Here is a 24749-nt window from a genome sequence, read left to right on the forward strand (position 1 = left end):
GATTTTTTTTTTTGCTCATGTCATGAAATCCACTAGACAGGCAAAAAACACACAAACATAAAAGGTCATACCTTGAGGAATGCATGAAACCGTGGTTTTTGTTTCTCACACCGAACAATGGTCTCTTTGCTCATTTCAAAGAAGTTGACAAAGGGGGGGTAGGCCTTCACCAGCTCTTTAGACTATAAGGAAGGGGAAAAAAGGAAGAGTCACACAGAAGAATAAAGTTTACGTGAGAATCCAAAATACTAGTCTCATTAAGTAATTTGACACACCATGACGCCGATATTATTTCTCTCTGACTTTGACCAGCCTTGACCACCAAGCATGTGTGAACTTTTATAGCATGTATACATCATGTATAAACACGTAGAAACTCACGTATTTCAGAATGATGTTTCCAACACTTCTGTTTTCTGACCAGTCTGTGAGGAGCTCCTCAAGATCATTCTGATCAACAGACCAGAAGGTTAACAACAAAACTTTTCTCCGATTTTTGCATAAGACAAACGTTTGGGGATACATTACCTTTATTCTGGTATGAACTTCATAGATGTCTGGGATGCTGCCAAATATTGTCTTAATCTCCTCTTGAGCCAGGATAGGTCCACCCACCTGTCCCTCTTTTTCCAATGGATGCTTGAAAAGCTAAAGATTAAAGTAAATATGGGAAATACTTTATTATACACCATGAAGAACCAAGAATGATTCACATGTCAAAAGATCAAAGACCAACATTTTAGATGAAATGACAATCCAGAGCAACGTACCCAGAGATGGGGATATTTTCTGGATATTATTTTTCAATTGTCTTCTAATCATACATGAAGAAAATGGCTTGAAGCTTTAGTATTTTCAAGCTTTTATGCCATCATGTTGTGTCCAAGTTAATTCATGTAAATGTGAACATCACTTGTGAGAAAAAACAGAAAAGGTATAATACATTTTATCTTTATCTGTTTTTCCCATCTCCAATCAACTGTGCCATTGTTGTTTCAGGTTGAAAAATGAAATCCAATTATCTATAAATACTAAAGAAAAAGAAACATGACCCAACAATGAAACATGCCGTAATAAGCAGCACTACATCTTTTTTTAGGCATGCATGAAATTCTGAATCTCTGGATAATGGAGTCAGTTTCTGCTGTTTTTCTTTGATAAAGATAAAAAAAAAAAAAAAAAAAAAATCACAGTGGAGGAGCCACAGAAGCAACCTGAAGGTAAGCAACATCAAAATGGAGGAAATCCAAAGAAGATAAAGAAAAGAAGCAAAAAAAGAGTAAAAGATTCTCAAGCGGAGACAGAGAGAGAAATGGTCAGGCAGGTCATTTTCTCCCTCACTGGTCAGCTGTCTGACTCTCTGCTGGGACCAACTGATAAGACAGGCCAAGTTGCAGCTTGCAAATACACACATACAAACCTTTAATGATTATAGTTTAGCCTCAAACTGTCGCCAGGGACAACACACAGGTTGACCTGAGGGGGAAATATTAGAACTGTGCACACCATGTGAACACAGACACACACTTACCTGTAGGATTGTGCTTAAAATGTCTACATAGTTGCTTTCAGTTTGGTAGAGCTCCTTGGAGACCTGCCACCTGGCTGACTGCTTGGAGAGAACCGGAGTTGAACTCTTAGAAGGCTTCGAACTCTCTGGAGGAACAAAGAAGCCAGGCAGGAAGACATAAGGTTATAATGGTGCACTGAAGTACAGGCAGAGAGTGCCAGGTGTCCATTCACTATCATAGCTTGTTAACAACTATAACTGACTGAAAACAAAATTATTATTATAAATATTTTTTATGTACTGCAATTCTGTTGTGCGGGTTAATGGCACAATGTATGTAATGGAATGAAAAGTATGTAAATGCAAAAACACAGTTTATAGGTTTTTAATAGGTTTTGGTTTATTCATGTTGGTACACAGAGTTAATAAATATATTTATTTGACTTTAAAGAATTATTTCCTTTGACATGGCCTGGCTGACCTCATTGGTCTTTACAAGCCAGTGCTCTCAACGTTAGAGAACATGCCGTTTGCCAAATCGAGAGTCAGACGTTCACACAAAACGTGTCTTACATTGCTCTGTGCTGACTGTGAAGACGACCTCCTTGAGAAATTTCTTGGCATTTTTCCTAAAACTGAGATATCAGAAGCTGAACGTCCCAGAGCTAAGCGGTTATGTTTATGTCTGCCAATGGCTTTTTTCCCCCCCATCTGACATCTGTTACATGTTCTGCTTTTATCTTATCCCCCCAAACACTTTAAGCCAAATTAAAGTATTAAACTATGCTCTTTAGATGAAGGTACTGCATTGAGTGGAAGTAAGGCTAGTATTTTCTAATATTTGGTGACTAGTCAGTTGCAGTGCTTAAGATTTTCATTTTGTATACAATGATACTTGTAATCTCTTCATTATGGGTTTTTATAGTTAAGCCATGCACAGTTACACTATCCACTGAGCTATCCAGAAATTAAACCTTGGCTTGTTTGAGGGTGACAAACTGGTGACTGGTGACTACTTCACATTTGTACTCCTTTACACTCAGCTGGCCTGGGAGTGATTGAGAATATAACTAAAAAAAATCAGAAACAATTTGGTTGTGTTACAGATAAAAACCAACTACATTACCGTAAAAGCAGTTTGTCATCCATCAAACAATAACTTTGTAATAGCTCTTAATTAATGCCAACCACTATCCCCACTGTCTTGCTCAAAATCCAAACCTCCATAAGTTCCCTGGTGCTGCTCTTCTTCTGGTTGTTGACAAGCATTTGTAGTCAGATGGGACCTTTTTCTCCTCTCCTCCCTGTCTGACCTACTCCTTTCCCTGGTTTTCCTTCTTCCTATCCTAGTCTTGGCCACAAAACTTTCTCCTACTCTGTCTTCTGGAAATAAGAAGAGTTGTGTACAGTTTTCATCTGAAGAAAGAAAAACTCAACTAAAGCACAACTACGGTGGGAAAAACAAACACTGCCTGCAGGGATCCATTAATATTTAGCAAAATGTATATATGACATAATTGCTTAAGAGTTGCATAAAAGAGACTGTCATCCATTCTCCCATCAATACCTGCCAAAGCCTTGCATGTCTCTGGAGTATTAGAGATGTCCAGCAGTGAACCAATAGACAACGAGTGCTCTGCTGACGGTCTTTTGCGCGGAGGGAAGGGAGAGATCTCTGTTTCTTTGGTGAGCTGAGCCAATGTGTCCTTCAGACGTCGACGCTTACGGTTACTGTTTGGGGTGGTGAGGGAAAGGAGGGACACTGCTTTCTTCATAGCTGGGCTGTCATTCTGAAGTGCAGAGAGGAAAAAGAAAGCTCATGGTAAACACAAAGCAACCTATGTAAAAACTAAAGAATGAAAAGGTCATGAACATTTCTTGCAAATTATGAAATGAATGAGAAGTACAAAAAGGCCAGTATGGATCATCTACACTTAATCTTATCCCTCATTTCTATGTTGCATGTGGAAAGGTACACTGAGATTTTACAGTTCGTCATGGACACTTTCTGGAAGTTGTCACAGTTTTTTGACACAACAGTCGCTTCCTCGATATTGTGAGGAAGTCCAAGATGAAGCACTGATTGTCATGTAGGGCAGCCATGGTTTTTAAATGTTCAAATAATTATTTATTTGTTTGTTTTACAGCTTCAGCTAGTTTTGTGATAATACTGTGTAATCTGGATCCAGCATAAAGCTTGAGAGTGATAGGAAACTCCATAATGAAGTGAAAGGGGTAAGAATTAATATGGCAAGACTTAACCCTTGTATGGTGTTCGGGTCTGTGAGACCCGTTTTCAGTTTTTCTCAAAAGAAAAATTAAACAATTAATTATTTTTTCAAACTGAAATTCATTGGCTTTGGCTTATTTTCTGTGAAGAACATAAATCCGAACTAATTTTCAATGACCTCATACTGTACCTCCCCCCACGCATTTACATTACATACAAGGTGTTCGGGTCCACTGGACCCAGGTCTAATAAAGGTGTTGAAAGTGTAGGTCCTGTGTTCCCACACTCTGTCTTCCTCCTTTCTGGTGCTGCTGATAGTGTTTTCTTCCCCTCCTGCTCCCGCACAAAGTTGCAACATTGTTGTCTGCTCTTACATTCCCACACATTTTACCCTCTTTCTTGAGGGATCCAAATTTTATTTTCTCATTCCCTGTCCCTCCTGCTAATTAGGGGCATAATACTATAAATAAGACTTTGCCAGTGTGGTTCTTTATCACAACTGATCAAGATGGCAAAAGATTATCTGCTGCGAGGGCCATCCAATTGATTTTGGAAGAGAGAGGGGCTTTGGATGATGATGTTGACAAAGAGGTTTCAGAATATTTCACATTTCCGAAAATTCAGAGTCTGACAGTGACTTTGAAGAAGAGGATGAGGTTGAGCACCATTTAGTAACAAAACGAAGACGAGTACCCCATCTGCAGCCAGCTCCAGGACCAGAACAAGCCCACCAGACAGCAAGTGAAGGAATATGGATGTCAGTAACTGGTGAAATTGAATGGTCTTCTTGCCCAAGAAATGCAGAGCTGTTACTGTGATAAGGCAGGGCCAACACGGCTGACAGTTACTCATGTGCAGGACATCAAGTCTTCATTTGAGCTTTTCATCCCAGATTCCATCCAGAAAATTATTCTGGATTGCAGTAATCTAGAAGGAAGGTGTGTTTTTGGAAAGAAGGAAGGAGATGGACCAAATTCATCTAAGAACCCCAAAGGCCTACTTTGGGGTTCTTATCCTTGCAGGAGTTTTCAGGTCCAAAGGGGAATCCACAGAATCCCTGTGGGATGCAGAAACCGGCACGAACCTTTCCGTGCATCAATGTCTCTGGAAAACTTCCACAAAATTTCCAGGATTATCCGTTTTGATAACCGAGACGACAGACCAGCTCGACGGCAGAGAGACAAGCTAGCTGCCATCAGGACAGTGTGGGATAAGTGTGTGCACCACCTCCCCCTGTTTTACAACCCTGGGCCTAATGTCACCATTGATGAGCAGCTGATCCCATTTAGTTGTGAAACATATTGCTTCACGTGTAAATGTGTTGTGTCTTTCCATTCACTCCACTTGATTATAACTGATTTATTTTTATAACATTTTATAAAAAAAAAAAAAAACGAGAAGCACATTAATTCATAAATATGATCTAACAAAGGTAAAGGGAAAAAATTAACCATGTTTGCTGTTCATATGGTTTGTAATTGGGATGAAGTGAACATCTGTTGAGTAATTTAACATAAAATTGTTTGATAGTGTTAATTTCAAAAGCCAAAACTCTAGCGGGTCCACCAGACCCATGAACACTGGCTGAGTAACAAAAATATGAACACCACACAAGGGTTAAAAGAACAGATGGCAGTTTACCACTGGTCAGGAATATGCAAGCTAAAACCATCAAACTAACAAAAATTAAGTATTTAAACAGGAACAGGGACAATGTAAACAAATAAAAGAGCTTAGAATTAAAAAACAAATAGGAGAACTGTTTCTAAATACTGGCTGTATGCTGTACTTGCACATCTAGAAAAAAAAAAATCCTCCATTTACCGTTTGTTGTCTTACATAAATATTGTGTACATAATTTTTGCTTTTATAGATACGCAAATAATAATTTAATAATCATGTACTCACCTTCTCATAGAGGTACATGGATTCTCCAGCTCGAGCATCCATCTGAATACTTCCCCAGAACCACTGCGAGAAGAAACAGCAGTTTTTATTGACCCGAGTTAGGACAAAGACAGAAAAAGATTAACAATACTTAATATCGTACCCTTTCCTTTGAAACCAATAAAACTGACAAAGTAAAGAAAATGATACCACTATATTGACTGTGTAGTTAACAATACAGGCAAACCAAGTTATGTAGGTGATTTAACCTTTTCATCCACTGGAAGAGGAACTCTATTTTTCACCCCCTCTCTGACAGCATCGGAAGGAAAAGGGGGGAAGCAGAGACAGTATTGACTGAGATTTAACCTTAACAGAATCCTGATCAGATAATTACTCTGTTTCAGAGCATTCATTATTTTGCTCTGGTGTCCCTGTCCTCCTGCAACATAACCCTAGTGGACACTAATTATTCAGCCATGTCTGGACAGTCTTAGCCACTACCAATCAAACTTGTTTTTGTCTTGAAGTTGCACAGAAACATTACTGTGTGTATGAGATGCTGTTCTGAACTTTTAATAGCTTGTTGGGTGATGTTAAGCAGCTTTAGTAGTTGATCTCAAGAATAACAACAAAACATGGCAGCAAACAGAGAAAAAAAAACTTAAATGTGCAGTTTAGAGCAAATTGAAGGCAGAGTTTAATGACATATAAGGCTGACCAATGAGAAGTAGTAATAATAGAGTAATGACTACCTGTTACCTTGAGTAATAGCTTCTTCTGGGTCAGAACATCAGTACGTTAAAAAGCATCAAAGCTAGTGTGATCCCATCAGTAGATAGTTTCTAGTCTATAATGTGTGTCATTCCATGATAATGTCAATAATTATCCAAGGCTATTTTAAGTAAAAATCAATGCCAAAGACTAGAAAATAAACATATAAAGGCCTACCTCTTGTTTGACCACAAATAGGTTCTTGGAGGGAGAAAATGGTAGCTCCTTTACCAGGTTTTCCTCCACAACCATGTGCGTACATCTTTCATTTCCAACCTCAAGGTACGTGCCACCTTTCATGAAGAAAAACCAGGAGATTATATAAATAAAATGCACACAACACTAAATCCTTATCACAGATTCATTCTGGAACATAAGACAATAACCTCTAAATTACAGTCAGGGTCAGAAAGACTCAGTCATATGGAGCCAGTCTGGGATTACAGACAAGAAACTGTAGAAAAACTGCACAAGTTCTCCACACGGCTTTAAACAAAAAACCTTCCTGTAGTAGAGGGTGCTCAAACTGATTTTAAATGTCTTTAGTGTACTTTGTATGAAGCTTTCATAAAATGTGGCACTGACCGTGTTTAAGAGTCCTCTCTTCCATGTTGGCCTTCTCTTCCTCAGAAAACCCCAAAAAACTGAGAACGCAGTCCTGAAACGGGGGCACTTTGAACTCAGTTCGAAACTCCTCGTCACCTGCGTGGAAATTTCTTCACAAAAAATAAAATTAATAATGACTTTACTGCACTGAACAGTATGTGCAGTAAGTAACAGTAGTGTGCGATGCAATTAAACATAAAATAATTATCTAATGGCTCCTTAACTAACACTGATATGCAAAGTATATAATAGGTGACATGAATCATGCATAGCAATAAGTAAACAAGACAGTTTTACAATTATCCCCTCTGGGCACATAGCAAAGTAATAAACATCCGCTTGATGCCCTGACATGGCTTATTATCAGCCAATTTGAACTCTTGTCAGCACTGCCATCATGAAGACAGTGGTGGAACATGCTTGAAACAATTCAGAAACAACAAAGCTTGTTAGCTTGCACTGGTTTTATACCATTTCAGGATGGGAAAAATCACATTTAGATTTTTCTTTATGGTGGGGGAGGGATACATATACAGTGGTCCCTTGCTATAACGCGGTTCACCTTTCGCGGCTTCACTGATTTATTTTTGTGCAATTATGCATGATTTTTTTTTGTAACAGCACATTGTGTTCTGCGTCCCGATTGGCTGTAGACCATTGTCAATCAATCTCATCCCTGCCGTGTCTCCTGTAAAGTACAGAATGTGTTCAGCTTGTCAAATTTACATAAAGATCTTGGCCAGGTCTCCCTTGAAAAAGAGGTTTTTAATCTCAATGGGATTTTCCTGGTTAAATAAAGGTTAATAAATAAAAAAAGATTCGATCACTAGCAGTGTGACTCTGAAGTGCTATATGTGCTGTATGTTTGCAAGTTTTCTAACCAACCAAAGAAGATGCTAACCATCGCACAAAAAGTTGGACTTCTGGACATGCTAAAGGAAGGTAGAAGTTACCATATTTTTCAGACTATAAGGCACACCGGATTATAAGGCGCATTAAGCGAAACAAAACAGTCAGAAAAGTCAAACTTTACTTAACTCATTCTTCTTGCTTCCGCTACTTCCATACCATTGATTCACAAGGTTTTTAACTTTGTTTAAACAAGAGAGAAAAGTGTGAAAATGTTCGTGCCTGTCTGAGAAAAGTATATAAAGTGTGTAGTCAGGGGTTTTACAGCCTTCAAACATCTATAATGATCGTAAAAAATAAAGCTGGCTACTTCGCGGATCTCACCTATCACGGGTCATTTTTAGAACGGAACTCCCACGAGAAACGCGAGACCACTGTACATGTTTTTTAGTTCACAGGCTTTTGTAGTTTAATTAAATACCATGTTACTTTCTTAAATTCCTCCTGTTTACTTGATAAGCATTGTGAGCTGCCAATTAGAGTGAATCTTCAGAGCAGGAGGATGATGATTATTTTAGCCAGCTGCAGGGTTTGAGTCCCAGCTCTAGGGCGAGATTCTCTTCGGGGAAGCAGCTACTAGAATTGGTGACGATCACCACAATAGCAACCTGGCTAGCAGGCCAGCTGATCGTTGAAAGCCCAGAGAGGATGGGCTGGCACTAGCTGGTTACCTGCTTTACCAAAGTACTGCATGTGTTGGAAGCACATGTCCTTTACATGGTATTCAACATTCAACTTACACATCATCTCTTCTTTCCCAGGCCTTAAGAATCCATGATGGAGTGAGGATGGGTGTCCCCATGCACACTGCCAGCTAAGGACAAAACACAGCAGAGGAGAACACAAATGGGTAATTGGTGAATAAGAAATGAGGCAGAAATGACAGAAATAACAAAAAGAAGGACATGACATTCATCTAGGCACAATTTTGCAACTAAAAGACCGTCAAATAGCTCTGCTGTCACTGATAACAGCATAACTACCTCTCCCATCTGTTTTCATTACTCCTGATCGCCCTGTCACTCAGAACCACAATACAAAACGCGACAGGTACAAACATTTTCTACTTCAGGCACAATATAAAAAAAAAGTGTCTGGGGTTGAAACAATTCAGTTTTTTTTCTTTAAGTTAGCGTCACACTTTCAAATGGAAAACAGCCTTGACTGCCTCTCACAACAAGTTCACTGCATTTTGTCTTTTCTGCTAGAACAAAATGTACCCTTCACAGTACTTTGAGAAAGAAAAGCACAAAACAATGAAAAAATTAACTGAAAAGAGGAAATAACAGTGAAGGAAGAGAAAAGGAAGAAATGGATTAATAAGAAAATAATTGTGAGGATGACTAAAAGCAGAACAGCATCAAGCATCTGTTCATCCGAGCGGAAAAACGACAAGAATGACAAGTGTCAACCTATTCATCCGCCCACCCATCGATCTCTATTTATCCCCACGGAGGGCACAAAACAGAGAAAACTGCTGTTTAACTGCAATTAAATTACAACTTTCTGACAGACCCAGACATTAGGATTCAAGCTAGGTTGCAGGGGGGCATCACATCAGTCCTGCTCATTCTATTTATTCAAGCAGAGAGCAGTGTTTCACAGTCAAAAGAAGTGGTGTACAATGAAAAAGCCAGGAGGAAGAAATAAGTCACTCAAGTCTCTCTCTCTCTCTCTATATATATATATATATATATATATATATATATATATATATATATATATATATATATATATATATATATATATATATATATGCTTCAATTATTTTGGTATCTTGACTTCAGTTTGACATATAGCTCTGTTTTCAGTTGCAAAAAGGGGAGATTTTGTTCCCCATGTTTAGGGTAACATAATTATTCTATTTTTATTTTTTTAATCCTTCTAGTTAATGCATCAAAACAATGACAATTTAGCAGAAAGTATAATAAGTTTGTTAGCTTTGCAAAAGCTGTAAATAATCTTCCTGTCTTCTAAACATGTATTCTAATGGAGTCAAGAACATGTGCGTAGGCTCCATCATTTCCATGCAAGCCTTGATGCGTTATTTTGAGCACCAGGGCAATGAGTCGCCAGCTCCCCAGTTTAAGGCTACTTAATGCAAATCAGGGGCATCCAGCAGAATGTGACGCCTCCGGTTACTCACAATAACCACTGAAGCTAGACACTGCAGAACTAAACTGAAGATCGATTCAGAAACTTCATGCCTTATTTCTGAGTTGTTGTTTTTTATTTTGTAAGAAAATGATTCACTGTGTTTTCTTTGGTTTCAGAGTAGGGAAAAATTTGCCAGTTATCTCTCTTGATAGTATTTGGTGGTGGTTCACCTATCAAGTCTCCAAAAGCTAGAAAGTGAAGTGTTCCTTTGCAGAAAAAAGGCCCCTTTGGAAGTGCTGTCTCTTAACAGGTTTAAAAAAAAAAAAAAAAAAAGCAACAAAGAGTATATAATAGGTTAAGAAGTTTGTCAATTAATGCTCATCCCTTCAACACACTGCAATTAATATTGGATGCACAGAGAGTAAAAAGACAGGAGGGGAAAAGTATATACAAACCCTGTATTTCTCTCCATGAGTGGAGTATGCAACAAGATGAGTGACCTTTGTGCTAAAGTCTTTCCGTATGGTCCCACCCATGTGATGAACCAGATTCACCAAGTTTTTCTACAAAAACAAAGAAAAACCACAAGGTCAACACAAAAATTAATATCAAGGTGGGAAAGGCCAGAAGTTCTTTAATCTAATTTACACCGTATCAGATGATAGCAGAAACTACTTTGGCCTCACACACCACGTGTAAAGTGTTGGATAGAAATTTAACTTTTCTACTTAAAGAGGTTTTTGTTTTTTTGTCTGTTTATTAGCAGAACTACAAACAGATAGTGCCATGTATATGCTTCATGAACTCACCATTTCCTCTTTGTTCCTGAATCCAGTGAAACACAGAGACAGGTTTAACATGGTGGTGGAGTAGAGAGGTCGACATGAAAACTGGAGAGGCTACGATAAGGAAACAGTAAAATTAAATAGTGGAATTAATAACAAATTCGAATTTTAAGTTTTCCTTTAACAATATTTAAACATTATCTACAACACAAATTGTGCCAGAGCATGCAGGATGCAATGGTTAAGTAAAAGTGACTACTAATTTCAGATAGCAGCCTGTTGTAACTGCACAATAGCTTAACATCATTTCCCTTGTCATCAGGTACACCTCGTTCATGCTCTGAATTGTAGTCATGCATGTGTGCGCTGTCTTCAACTGACAAATGCACTCCGTCTTGTTGATAGCAGCCACAGTCGGGGCATATCGTTCGACAACAGTATCCTGTGTGAAGTCTGTCAGACAGACGGCACAGCAGGGAGGAGCTGCTCCTGTTCATCATCCTGTTCTGAGTCACAATGCAATTTCTGCATCCTGCTTTTTTAAATCAAGTTCCATTTCAGGGCCATCTCCGTTGGATCCCCCCCACACAACAAACAGACAACATATTTCCCCGAGCGAGGATTTCAGAGTGAAGACGTAAATATCTGCTGAATTCCAGAAGCCATGTTTTAGATGAAGCTGAGGAGATGCTGTTCTAGAGAAAATGAAGTGAACTGTTTCTTGATTGCATAATATTGTCAGCAAATCTACACGGACACTTTTTATGCCCCACCTTTGCATAAAATCAATCTGTTGTCAATCAAAGACTCACTTCATCCTTCGCAGCACAGTGCAGCACAACAGGAGGCCCAACAATGCGGTGTTCATGTTTGTAGAGGTAGTTGTATTCAGGAGAATCAAATTGTGTGAGAACAAACACCGTCTCAAACTCAGTGTTCTCTCCATCCCCAAACTCCTGGACGCTATCTGTCGTTATGAATGGGGTGTTGATGTCCTGAATAGGAAGAACAACAAAATGAAGTTACAGATCAGTGTGTGGCAGACTGGTGAAGTCTAATGTGTAATTCAGAAGCACAAAAACACTACATATAGGCTTGTTAGTGTTTAGGTCTGTTAGTGAGGTTTAATAATTTTAGTCCAAGTTAGCTGATCCAATGAACTGAAAAAAATAACTTTTTGTTTCTTCAATAACAAGAAATTTTGGTCTTTACAGCTAATCTTAGAAGAAATATCGGCACAACTGTAACACCAACCCTAGCCCTTACTGATATATGTTAACAGGTTGCTATGACTCTAAAATAATCAACTGGTCAATAGAAACACTCAGAGAATACAAAGTGTTTCTGGGAAATCTTGGATCCTGCCATTTATTTAGCAGCAGTAAAAAAAATTGCTCTGCTTAGACTCAATAAACACAACAAGTCTTATTAACTCCCATTCAATGGCACATTTACATGATCTTGTAGAGGTGAGGCTCTATAAAACATATGAGACATACATCAGTTAGCCATACCATCAAATGCAAGCCGAAAGGTACAAAACCTCCAAAAATGTGTGCATTTTTGTTTTTTGGGGTTCGTTTGCTTGTTTTTGCCCCATCGACACTGGAGGAGAGAGCGAATTGTAATTGCAAGTTAACAGTTTGGCTTACTCATACATATTTACTCCATTGTTAAACCTGCCTGTTACAAACAAAAACAAAAAATCCAGTTGATGAAAAAATACTAAAGTCATACTTTCTTTCAAATGTTACTATCTATCTATCTATATCTATCTATATACACATTAGGGGCGCAACGATACACAAAATTCACGGTTCGGTACTTTGGTGTCACGGTTCAATATTTTTTTCGTTACAAAAAAATGTTCATGCCTTTTTAATTTGTCATTTATTATAAATATATTATTATAAATATATATTTTAACTCAAAAGTAGAGTTTTTAAATTTAATGTTGCTGAAACAACAAAGTAATAAAAAAAAAAAATCTATCTGATCAAGAAATCACTCATCTTTGGAAAAGAGAGTTTATTACAGAGAAATGGCTCTTTCCAAAATAAAAGCTATACTATATGCTTCTTCTGGGCTATATTCTCAGCAGCATATTAAACATATCAGGTCCCCATAAGGAGAATCATGTGCTAACGGCTGTCTAAATGACTCGGGTAAAGTTTGTAGCATGCGTGCTTGTTGTTTTTGTCGGCTTCCACTTGTCTTTGCACTAGGATGATGTCGGTGTAAATGTGCAGTCATATTTGTTGTGTTCCCACTAGTGCTGTCAGCATTAATCTGAAATGACGTTAACGCCACAACACGGCAAATCTCCGTTAACGAGCTACCGCGGATCGCCCCGTGCGTGGGGCTGGACGGCCAACACGTTAACGAGCTAACTGCGCTAACGCACCAATTCCCACCCATGTAATTGAGAATTGCATGGCACATCCAACATACTGTTTTACTTTAGTCCATGACGCGCTTACCTTCAGAGTCATAGTCACATGAAAACCAAAATAGTTCCAAACGTCACATCTGAATGAGGGTGGGGGAGGTTCAATTTGCCATGTTGCAAGGAGAGCTTAACTTCTGTCTCCTAGCTTGCCCTGCGCTCAGTGAATCTGCGTTCGACTACTCCGCCTAGGCTGCACTGTCGAGGGCAGATCCACTGAGCGCTCAACACAGACAGCATCGTCAGAAAGAAAGTTGATCAAATAAATTAAAAACATACATATGCATACCGAACCGAAAGCACTGTACCGAACGGTTCAATATCGATGCGAGTATCGTTGCACCCCTAATATATATATATAAATAAAAAAAATTTGTGCAAGTTACACACTTTCAGAAAGTTGAGTAGAGTACTGTTGATGAGAAAAGAAAATGAGTTTCCCTGAGCTTTAAGACTTCCCAGGTTAATGTAACTGCAGCCTGTCCTGACTCAAGCTCCATAAAGACACAAGGCTGCAATCTATTCATTTCATTGAGAAAGAAAGCAAACTTGCATGTTTCTGAACTTTTCAAACCATGTCTTTAACAGAAGATGACACTCAAAACTCACAGCTTCTTGGGTACATTACTATTAATGCCCCTGCAGGGCATGGTCCACTTATTTTTCTGTGTGCAAACAGATTTTCATAGCACCATTTGCAACTCTAGCGTCTCCATTAACAGCAGGAAATTAACCATTTTCAAATGCCATTGAGGTAAATTGAAAGTATTTGAAATGACTTCATATTATCTCTCAGCCAAGAAGCCGGAATTTGCATTTGAGTGCAAATCTCTATTCCAGTTGCTGATCCAGATCTCAACAATTACATCCCTTATTTTTAAATATTCACCCCACAAATCAATTCCACATCAGTGAGTTAGACATGCACCATGATTGAATGAGTACCCAGTGTGAATTAAGACTCATGCAGAACTTCCCCAAGTTCCCATCAAAGTGTCAGACAGTCACACAGATACGCAGACACTGTACTATACCATATTGACTATAGATTTTATCATCATTTTCTCCTCGGCACCCGCCTCGCCTTTTCTTATCTTTACCACAGGTACCTCCATTACTCTGATGGCCTGTAAAAATCAACCAGTAGGAAGTGGATGTCAAACACTGGCATTTAGATGAAGAGCTTTTTTTTATAAAAAAAAAACAAACAAAAAAAACATGAGAAGGACAGAAGGTTGAGACAGAAGACAAATGCATACAAATTAACCCCACATGAGGAAAAACAGAGCAAGGCTGGGTTTATGGAAGCAGCAAGGAGCAAGTGAGGAAAAGACAGGGCGGAGTCTGTGTCCTTGCAAAGACAGTGGCTTCAAACAAATATCAGGCTCCAGAGGGGGTAGGCAGGGTGGAAGAAGAAACTTCAGTTAAAAATTAATATAAAGTTCAAAGCCCTATGGGAGGAGGAGAGAGGAGGAGGACAGAAACAGTAAAGACATTGTGGTGGTGGGGGCCTTGTTCTGTGGGATGACTGAGCAATGGCGGCGGGCGGTCAGGCAGGCAATCGGGAGTGCTCTGATGGAGCTGTTGGCAGATGTCTTTGGATGTGGCTGCGCTACAGGATTGGCAGGGAGAAATAGATGATTTAAGAAAGGAGCCTTCAAAAGTGACAGGGCTCAGGAGACCAGGGAAGGAAGTCATTCTAGCAGCACTTAGTCTACAGCCACGCCTCCAAATCACCTTCATATGGTGCTACTCAAAGACTCTGCTATTTCAACTATGCAGCTTACTGAAGCAGACACAAACATGCCCTAGACACATAAATATTCCTATATTCACATTTTTACGGGGTACAGCGTTTTGTTTATTCAACATATTTTTGTTTTGTTAAAAGGAATTTAAATACGACTCCAGGCTTTGCTTGGTTCGGCACACATGAAAAAAATACAGAATATTTAAATCCAACATGGACTAACTGGTCACAAATTATTATTATTTTTTTTTAAATGAGTGCACACCCAGAGTTGTATATGAAAATGAATGGGTAAGCCAGGTATGTACTTGGAGCTTAAATAAACAGTACTGAGGGTCATGAAGGCAACTCTTTGTATCCAGCTAGATAACCATGGCAACTTATGAAAACATAACCTTGTCTAACTGGATTATGTTCACAGTTACCGTTTGAAATCAACTTGCAGCAATACATTTTCAGTAATTTTTTTTTTAAAGTGTGCTCCAAGTGTAACAAAGATTCTTTCCTGAGGAAACAGCTTACAATTTAAACAAAGATCAGATTTCCATGGCAGAAGCTTAAGACATAACATGTAAATAACATTTTTTTAGTAGTAAAGTGAAACCGAGTGTTAAAAACAATAAAACCGTCCACTGCGCCTACACTCCATGTTTTTCGTGTTTTTGACTTCACCAGCACCCCACGCCCCTCCAAACATATATCCTTTGTAAAGAAATCCACTGTTGCCCCCTTTCCTGTAGTCAGACTTTTTAACTAATTATTCTACAACTGCATAGTGTCATCAGGCAACACGCTGCTGGTTTTATGGAGGACAGCACGCAAGCAACTCTGCATAGGTCACATACACAGAATCCACAAAGAAAAGCCAACTATGATGAACTTGTATCAGAGTACACGCCTCTGGTAATGCGTTTAAAACCAATTAAAACCTATTCCTCAACTGCCTCTTTATCATTAATGATTCATTGCTTGCAAAAATGTCCTAAAATGAATCATGTTTTGTTTTTTTTAAACAAATGCAACAGTCAGTTAATATGACATTTAGCAATTGAGCATTCTATTGATTATTCCATTGATTAATTAGATAAAAAAAATACCTTTGTCTAATTAGTGAACAATAATAAACATTCAAAAGAGAAAATACACAGGGTTTTGTTTTTTTTTGTTTTTTAAATTAACTGGCTATTGGTTTCCATTTTAACACTTGCAAGGTTTTTAAGTTTACCTGTGTACAAAATCAGCTTTTTAGAGCTGAGGGGTAAAAACGTAAACCCTTTAATTACATTTATGAGCCACATTGAATTTTATTTTTAAAGAAAACATTTTCTTAAATGCAAAAATATATAACCTCTAAGACAGTCCAAGGTCAAAGTAAAATAAAATAAGACATACAAGCAACCTAAACTAAGGGTTAAAAAATGATTTTATTTTTTTTTAAATTACCTTTACTCTGTCTTCTTAATAGATTTGGCTAGTGTTGATGTGAGTTTGTGTCTATAAGCCTTTAAAGGAGAATGTGATGGTTGCAGTGACTAAAACTGAGCATATCAGCATTTTGACATTTGCCCTGTGCTTTGATGCAAACTTTTGTTCTGCTGGAAACAAGACATTAAACTGACGTTCAATATAACGATATATATCGGATGACGAAACTACTCATTTTACGCTATCTTTGTTTCGTGGTGTCGCAAAATAAACTGTTTATGGCAATATTTTTTCATCCTTTTGATAGTCACTGTAGTGGCTATATTTATTTCTTCTTTTTCCCTTTCTCCTATATTTAATATAACCACACTACTGACGGACAAGCGCCTGTTTTATGCGTTGTGGTTAGCAACAACGACGGTAACACCATCGCGTGTCCGCTTGTTTATGTTCCACATAAACCTTTCACAATAAAGCTCAAGATCCTGTTGAGACTTTTCAAAATAAACTGAATCACGTGAAAGAGCAGATTATTTACGGATGAGAATTAAAAAAGAGCCGCCAGGTGCTAAAAAATAAACCTTAGACTCAAACGTTAGAGCAGGCTTTTCCCCGCAGCACGCTGTGTAATAAATGCTCACAAAGAAAACGGCGGCCGTTACAACTTATGTCTAAAAATGTATCGTTTCATGCATCGGTTAAAACACTCGACTCCAGGTACACTACGCGCAGCTGGAAACACTTCCCTCAAGTCGAGCTGCCCAAGATTCACATAATTTATAGAAAATGTTACATATTTGTGATTTATATCGTTATCTGAAAAATGTTATAAAATCCTTGAAATAAATATGATCTAGTTCACCCACCTTTAGACTCTCCCCTTTTTGTTCTGCTTACAGGTATTTCTGCCATGTAAAATTGCATGGCTCCTGTCAGCCTTCAGCAAGCTGCCTAATTTAACTACAAACGGCAATGGATTGGAGCATTTACAAAGTTCACGTTTCTTTATGTTAGAGTTTATTAAACAGTTGGTTTAATGAAAGATTTCACAGTAATTAATAGGGATGACAAAAACAAGCGCTATCATTTGGGCACTAGAAAAACTCCACCGGAGTTACCGCCTAACAGCTTTGCTTCTTTGCTCTTCGCTGTGTGTATACAGACCCTGGTTCCACATTAAATTATGACAACATTATGGACAAGGCTGCTTAATAAATCGTTTCAGCCAAAATAACAATATTACGCTAGTTTTAAAATAGAAGACAAAAGACAACAAGTCATTCATTAATAGATAAAAGTGGTCAGAACACCCTCAGCTACAGTTACACAGTACTGTAATGTATATTTACACAGTAAATATGCAGTATATGAACCAGTTAATGACATGCCATGTTTCTTGATTTGTGCATAATTACATAGAATAAATCTAATTAAACAGACGCGTATAGTCTGGTGCCACAATTATTTGCATTTTCAAGACATCTATAGGACCCATCCATCATGTTCCAATTTGTGCTGTACCAGAAGACTTTCTAATCTAAGAAATCTGATATTTGGATAAATTACAAGGCCATTCTGCCAAACATTTCAGCTAACACCACACATTGACAAAAGTCTAGTGGATTCAGTGTATTGGCCTGTGACCTACTTTTTTTGTTTGTTTTTTAAAAAACACAGAACAGTGATGTTGACCAGCTCAGATCATGGAGGTCTGCAACCTTAATAGATGCACAGTGGAAGTGTAAGGTTGAGAGAAAACGATGTACCTGCAGTGCTTTGGCCAGCTCTCTATTTCTGCCTGCTTCTCCCACCAGAACAACCCGTGTCTCCACTTTTGGCAGCATATCTGACAGAGATGAACAGAATAGAGCCAGAGTGAGCAACAGGAAAATGGAAAGGAGAATCAAGAACAACTGAACACACACACACACATACACACAAAGCAGAATGTGGAACCATGTGATAGCGACTGATCAAGGCAGCAGGTTGTCTCTGGGGAGAAGAAAAGTTGTTGTTTTTGTCTTCCGTTCTCATTTTGAGTGACAGTCAAACAAGCCTAAAATGAACTCAGTTGCAGCTTATTATCAGTGTCTGATCCAAACCCTGACAGTTACCTGTACCCAACCTCCAGCCATATAAAAATAAATAAATAAATAAAAATCAACCAGGAAATCATTAATTATTATTATTTGCAAGTTTTCATTATTGCAGCTTTTCAAAAAAAGTCATATTTAACAGTCAAATGAATCCCTTTAGGAAAATTCAGGAGTCAGTAGGTAACTTTGGAGGAAGAACAACCGGTTCTATTAAAACCAATACACTGGCTGGTGGATTGCTCACTGCAATCACCAGCATCAATATGGTGTCTAAGCCATTTATACTTGTGACTGGGGTACTTAAGTCACTACAGTTTCTCCTAAATTTCATGTGGTACTGGAAAGAAAAAAAACTAAACAAAACATTGGAATAGAAATATTCTCCATTAGTGCCCAGATCTGCTTCTGTATCTAGAAATCTCTAGGCTCCCACACTGACATATCATAGTCACGCCTCAAGCATGTCCTTAGTATGCATACTGTTTGTGCCAAGTTAAAGAAACTGGGTGATATGCCAAACACCAGAAGTAATGGAGCCACTTTCGGTGTTTGCTTTGATGTGAAAGGCTGACAGTGGTGAGTAAATTGTAATAAACGGAAAAATGTGAACAGATGAGCCACAAAAAATAAAATGAACTAAATAAATAAAAAACATAAGCACTTGCTCTCCTGAGGTAATGTTGAGGTTCCCTGGCAAATGTACTGAGTGGGCCAGGCCAAGTTTCGCTTATTTTCGCATAACCGTCGGGTATGGTTTGGCACACGGATGCCTTATAAAGACAATCAAAAACAGATGTTGCTTTAGTGAGTAGTTTAGAGGAAAGATTTTCTGATTTCTTGAAAACTGTCTTTCCTCAAATTTTCAAAAACAGAAACAAAGATGTGAGGATAGGACAGGAGGATAGGAGGTTTAAGACTTAACAGAACTACCCTGTGTACACAGTAATAGTTTCACACAGTACCTGAGGCATAACACAACAGCTAAGGAGGTGTTCATTTAACATTAGTTATTTTAAACTGTGACTCTTGTAAATTAATTTTGAGTACTTAAAAGTAATTTTAATATTTTGCCCATGCATTTGTCATCAAGTAGGCTAAACTAAAGAGCAAAAAAACAAACCCAACCTTTGACAGGATCAAAGTCCAGGTAATGGGAAAATCTTACCTACTCCATGGGAACTAAACAGTACAATTTTTTTTTCAGTGATGTTGTATTTAAATGGTTACACTAGCTGAAACTAAAGTGACAACTGAGTGAAGTGAATGCATCAATAAATCCAAGATTAAGTCTCTAGGACTAGTGACTTTTGCCTTTGTTTTTCTACAGCATAATGTTAACTATAAGATTTCTTTGTTGTAACCAAAGACTTGATTTGGAGAAAAAACTGAAGATCACTTAGCTGCATTTTGACTTTGAGAGTCTGTTTTAGAAATTTAGGCAAGGAAGAAAAAAAGAAAGTATGCACTGACCTTCCCCATCTTCACATCCCATGCCCAGAAATACATGATCCTTGGTGGTTTCAGCAATCCTGGAATCATAGACCGAAGAATCCACCAACAGACTCCGAGCTGTCCCTAAAGTCAATATGCTGCTGTCAGCCATGGCAGGAACCTAAGGAGGCACCAAACTTTCAGAAGTTACAGGGTAGAACAGAGGCACAGAGAGACAACACAACGAGGCAGAAAGGCTAGAGAAAAGAGGTATACCAACTAGGAAAGTAAGAAGAAAGATGTCAACTGAAGAAAGTGGCACAACTTGTCACGATTTCAGACACTAGAAGTGCTTGTTAAGTTCAACTCTAGGCAATGCAACATATTTGGACAAAACTGGCATAAAAGCTGTTAACAGTGAAACTTCTTCTTTATAAAAGTTGTAAGCAATTAAGGAAATATTATTAAAAACAGAATCCAATGTTAGTGTTTATTGCAAGAGGACAAAAAGTATCGTGACAACAATCCCTTTCAAACCCACACCGTTAAACACATATTTTATAAAGAAGCTTCATTTTTCTAGCTCTTGCGTTTAAATCTAAATTTAAACCCATGAGCTAGAAAAATAGCATAGTTCAAATTACTGCAGAATAAGCCTAACAACTCAAAGGAAGATGATATCCAAAAAAGGGCTAGCTCAATTAACGTTAGCTATTTACGCTACTAACGTTTAATATTTAACATGGCGCCTCTCAAAAAGTACAGTAATAAAAATGCAGACTTACCGACTGTTTTGATGCCTTCTAAAAAAAAAAAAAACTAGCTAATGAATCTCAACTGGCCGCTGAATCAGTAATATTTAACAAGCTTTCTAGCTGACCTAGCTAGCCACCAAGCTAGTAAGTCAACAACACAATTAAGAACTCGTCACAATTCCTCTTCGGTTCAAAACGCTCTTTAAAACAGCTGTAACATCGCTCCGTAAAATCACAGGTCTAGTATCAATGCATGTTGGTCTTTATAAATGACAATAGTCCAAAATGACTACTTCAGTTTGTTGACAGCTAACTACTCGACACTATTGCAGAGACGGTGTCAGTGTGCTGCTCCAGCTCAATTCAAAAAGCAAGGCAAACAACAGGACAGCGCGCTGATTGGGTAAGAGTGACAGGAAGCTGAACGCTTCCGTCCAGCGAGGCCCCTGATTGGTCCGCTCATTCAAATAACGATGCGCACAACAGCAGTATGCAGACAGTCTGCACTCTGCATACACCCAGTGATGTTACATTCAGGTTCCATGGGAAACTGAATCGCTTACAAAAAAGAAGGTTCAAAGTCTCTTTCTCTCTCGCTCTCTCTCCACATAGGTTGTGTTGGTTTTTAATTTAAGAAATAAACCTGAACCGTTGCTTCCAAAATATTTTTTTTAAAATTCTCTGCAGATCCTGATTATTTATTCCAGCATTTTTTTAAAAAAATATTCCAAAGCAGTACATGGGACATGCGATAGGCCTACTGCTGACCTACAAATATTAGTTAAACAGTTTAAACATAACCCACTAATAATGACAACAAATTTTAATGTGAAATGCATTAATTTCATGTGTTCATGCATACCTACACAGCTGTTGGTTTCCTGTGCAGTCCTGAAAATGCTTTTGTTGTTGTTGCTGTTTTGTTTTGGGGATTTTTGCTATTTTATTCTTAACATAGCAGAATGATCTAAAACAACACACCCTGTTGCATTTATGCTGGTGACTATAACCCTATATCAAAATCCAGCTCTGTAATAAAATATGTGTGAAATGTTTGTAATTCTCCTTTCACACTTTTGCTTGCTCTCCATTATGAGAGAGAGAAAAAGAAAAGCAATGCAAAAGTGTTCACACTGACAGTGAACTCTTCCCAGGAAAATACTAACCCCTATGCCTTAGCTCCTTAGGTTAGGCTCATACATATGCACACACAAATACACAAATCCATCCTCATAAGTGCACAGTCCAACATATTTATTTTATGCTTTATACATAAGTATCATATGCAGCATGTCACACTTTTTAAGCTATTATTATTTTAAGAGTTAACTTGTTTTCATAATTATTCCAAGGTAATCCAAAGAACTCTCCTCTGGGACTGCCTTGGATGTGGGTTTGTGGGGTTTATATAGCCATACTCAAAATAGTGTGGATATTTGGTTAATCTTTGTGGGTCTCGACAACAGTACACAGACCACCGACAACCTGAAGGAACTATCTGGGTAATCTGACACTACTTCCTCTGGTTATAAAAGATACAAAAGAGCCATTAGCTAAGCAGAAAAAAGCAAAACTCATAGCAGTAATGATTCAGGAAACTCTTATAGGACCATTAGACAGGAAAGTGGATCATTCCATTGATAGAAATGATGTGGTTGTTGTGTTAGCACTTTCAAGTGTTCCCAGTGGCCTTTAAAAATATGATGGGGTTTTTTAGGATAAAAAAATAAAATAAAATAATTAGTAAATCCTCAAGAAAGTAGCTTTGTGTGCTACATGGTTCCAAATCTGCAACCCCATCCACTCTCATCTGATGACTCGGGACAACAGCAAATATTTTGGGGCTTAGGTACAGCCAGCGCATATCTTGACTAACGAGTATACAAGTATAATTCATTGTCCACAGTTTAATGTTGATGAAAGTAAAGTTGAAGAAAACTGATGAAAAGCTAAATCATTGTCATGATAAATGATGGTTTTGAAATTGCATATTGGCCGGTCTTCTTCCTTTGCTCTACACACAGACTATTTGCCTGCAGGCACTCAAAGCCTGAAAATGTAATTTGTCAGTTATACTCAGACAGCAAACAGACCACAAATGGAAATGAAGAAAGGCTTTGGTTACAAAAATTGTGTCTCTTGTCTATGGATATAGTATCTGCATATGTATATGCAGACATACATGGTACCCAAAGAATGTTATATATCCCTTTCATTTTTCATTGAAGGGGACAACGCTCATTTCTCAGCAGAAAAATAACTTATTTATCTTTTGCCGGTGGCCTTCTTTTAAAAAACCTCCAATGAAATTAAATTGTTAACCTTTACATCCACATTGTTTTAAAACATATTGGGAGCAAAATATGCATTAACTGTCATTTGTGAGGATTTCCACTTTGGAATGAAATTATGCCGACTGCACTCCCAAATATACAGATCCAGACAGTCAAGGTTTTCTACATAATAAACTAGGGACAAGCCTGTAGAACCCTATAGAACTAATATTGAGCTAATATTATATCCACACATACTAAAGGGTGCAAAGATACAGAGTTACATCCAAATCCTTTAACATATGAAATGAACATTTTTATCAAAATCAAAATCTAATTGATGAGTTAGATTTTCAGGGATTTCTTCAACGTGAGGAGAGGAACTCTAACCTGAACCACTACTGATTCATTATTGATAAGAGCACACTCACTAACAGCAAAAGACTTTGCAAATTAGCTTTGCTTTGCTTGGGTTTCCAGCCACAATATACTACTTAGCTGTTTTAGCATAACATTGGATTTGTTCCAGTGACTTATAACCACAATACGATTCCTCTTAAAAAGTAGCAATAACTAACATGAATGAACTGTGTTTGAACTATGCACCACATCTTTCTTTCCCTTGGAAAACAAATTTAAATACATTTATTTTATATTTTTCCCAATGAAATGTTCAGACTCCTTCTCTCTCTCTCTCACACACACACACACACACACACACATCAGTGGCCCTTTGGCTAGCAGCACTTGGTCTGGAAGACAGTGAAGACAGTGACTTCCAGCAATTCCTTTGTTTTTCTTCCACTGCTTTGACTTTTGTGAGAGCCTTAGTATGCTTTTCGCATTCCTGAGCTGTCGAACCACTCCTGCAGTCATCTAACTGATGCACACACATTCGGTCTCTGTCTTTCTGTATTTAGCCCTCAGGAGGTTCACGCCACAGAACAAAGCTTTGTCAGGACCTTATCTTCTTCTATGCAGCTTTGTCTTCCTCAAACCTTTAAAGTTCAAGCTCAGTCCCCTCTCTTTAGTGCTCTGTCACCCACAACCTAAGTACTTCATTATGAACACACACCTACATATTCAGACAGACAGGTTGTTTTCAGTGTTTCTGAAACCGCTGCTCTCCTGTGGGGGAAAAAAAATCTGTGGGTGGCAGTTCTGTGGAGGGATAGTTGATAGCAGAGGTTTCCAGGCTGGTATAGGTGACAGAAAGGTAACTACTTATTGGGATTGTGGTGAACAAAAAACGGAAAAATGTTGTAGCTAGAGGTGTGTGGGCTATAACAGCAGAAGACCACTTTATGCAAAATAGACAATTATTTAAAAAATGAATATCACAGTGCACTGAAGAAGATGTGAAGCTAGAGGCCGAGACCATAAACTTACAGAAAAATGTTTTCCTGATAGTTTTCTTATTTATGATTTCTACATTCACTTTATTAAGTGCACCTTGCTAGTACTGGGTGAGAACCTCTTTTGCCAGAACTGTTTGAATCCACAGAGTTGTCTGTGAATTCAAGAAGGTGCTAGAAACATTCATCAGAAAGTTTCGTCCATGTTCGTCCGCATCCCAAAGATGCTCTATTGGAATGCGATCTTGTTATTGTGGAGGTCATTTGCAGCAGCCATCAGGGGATTAGTAAACTGTAGTCATAAATAGATGGGGATGGTCAGCAACAATACTCAAGTGGGATCTAGCATTTCAAAAATTCTCAGTTGCTGTGTACCAAGAAAATGTGCCATACACCATCACACCACCAACAAGTGAAACC

The 24749-nt window shown here is 38.2% G+C and overlaps 1 protein-coding gene across 5 annotated transcripts in view; it reads right to left on the minus strand.

The window, feature by feature from the left end:
- The window catches only part of ect2 (epithelial cell transforming 2), a 38980-nt gene extending 17678 nt beyond the window's left edge, over positions 1 to 21302 (minus strand). The window contains exons 1-17 of one of the 5 annotated variants that reach the window (XM_086284663.1): positions 20732 to 21302; positions 19986 to 20127; positions 18186 to 18265; positions 14279 to 14371; positions 11611 to 11793; positions 10823 to 10912; positions 10469 to 10576; positions 8657 to 8730; positions 6987 to 7117; positions 6579 to 6694; positions 5649 to 5711; positions 3078 to 3300; positions 2732 to 2890; positions 1532 to 1656; positions 529 to 648; positions 382 to 450; positions 72 to 182 (exon numbers count right to left, since the gene is read on the minus strand). In XM_086284663.1, coding sequence (XP_086140789.1) covers positions 72 to 182; positions 382 to 450; positions 529 to 648; positions 1532 to 1656; positions 2732 to 2890; positions 3078 to 3300; positions 5649 to 5711; positions 6579 to 6694; positions 6987 to 7117; positions 8657 to 8730; positions 10469 to 10576; positions 10823 to 10912; positions 11611 to 11793; positions 14279 to 14371; positions 18186 to 18265; positions 19986 to 20118 — 1878 coding nt within the window. In that variant the 5' untranslated portion in view covers positions 20119 to 20127; positions 20732 to 21302. Of the gene's footprint in view, positions 1 to 71; positions 183 to 381; positions 451 to 528; positions 649 to 1531; positions 1657 to 2731; positions 2894 to 3077; positions 3301 to 5648; positions 5712 to 6578; positions 6695 to 6986; positions 7118 to 8656; positions 8731 to 10468; positions 10577 to 10822; positions 10913 to 11610; positions 11794 to 14278; positions 14372 to 18185; positions 18266 to 19985; positions 20128 to 20731 lie in introns of all 5 variants that reach the window. The other 4 variants (XM_086284662.1, XM_086284664.1, XM_086284665.1 and 1 more) reach the window with 4 other exon arrangements.
- Positions 21303 to 24749: the final 3447 nt, after the last annotated feature.

The sequence above is a fragment of the Aulonocara sp. 'chitande type north' Nkhata Bay genome, linkage group LG23 (assembly GCF_057382095.1).
Source record: "Aulonocara sp. 'chitande type north' Nkhata Bay isolate Kocher_YH1m ecotype deep benthic linkage group LG23, A_spYH_male_GT1.1, whole genome shotgun sequence".
NCBI lineage: Eukaryota > Metazoa > Chordata > Actinopteri > Cichliformes > Cichlidae > Aulonocara > Aulonocara sp. 'chitande type north' Nkhata Bay.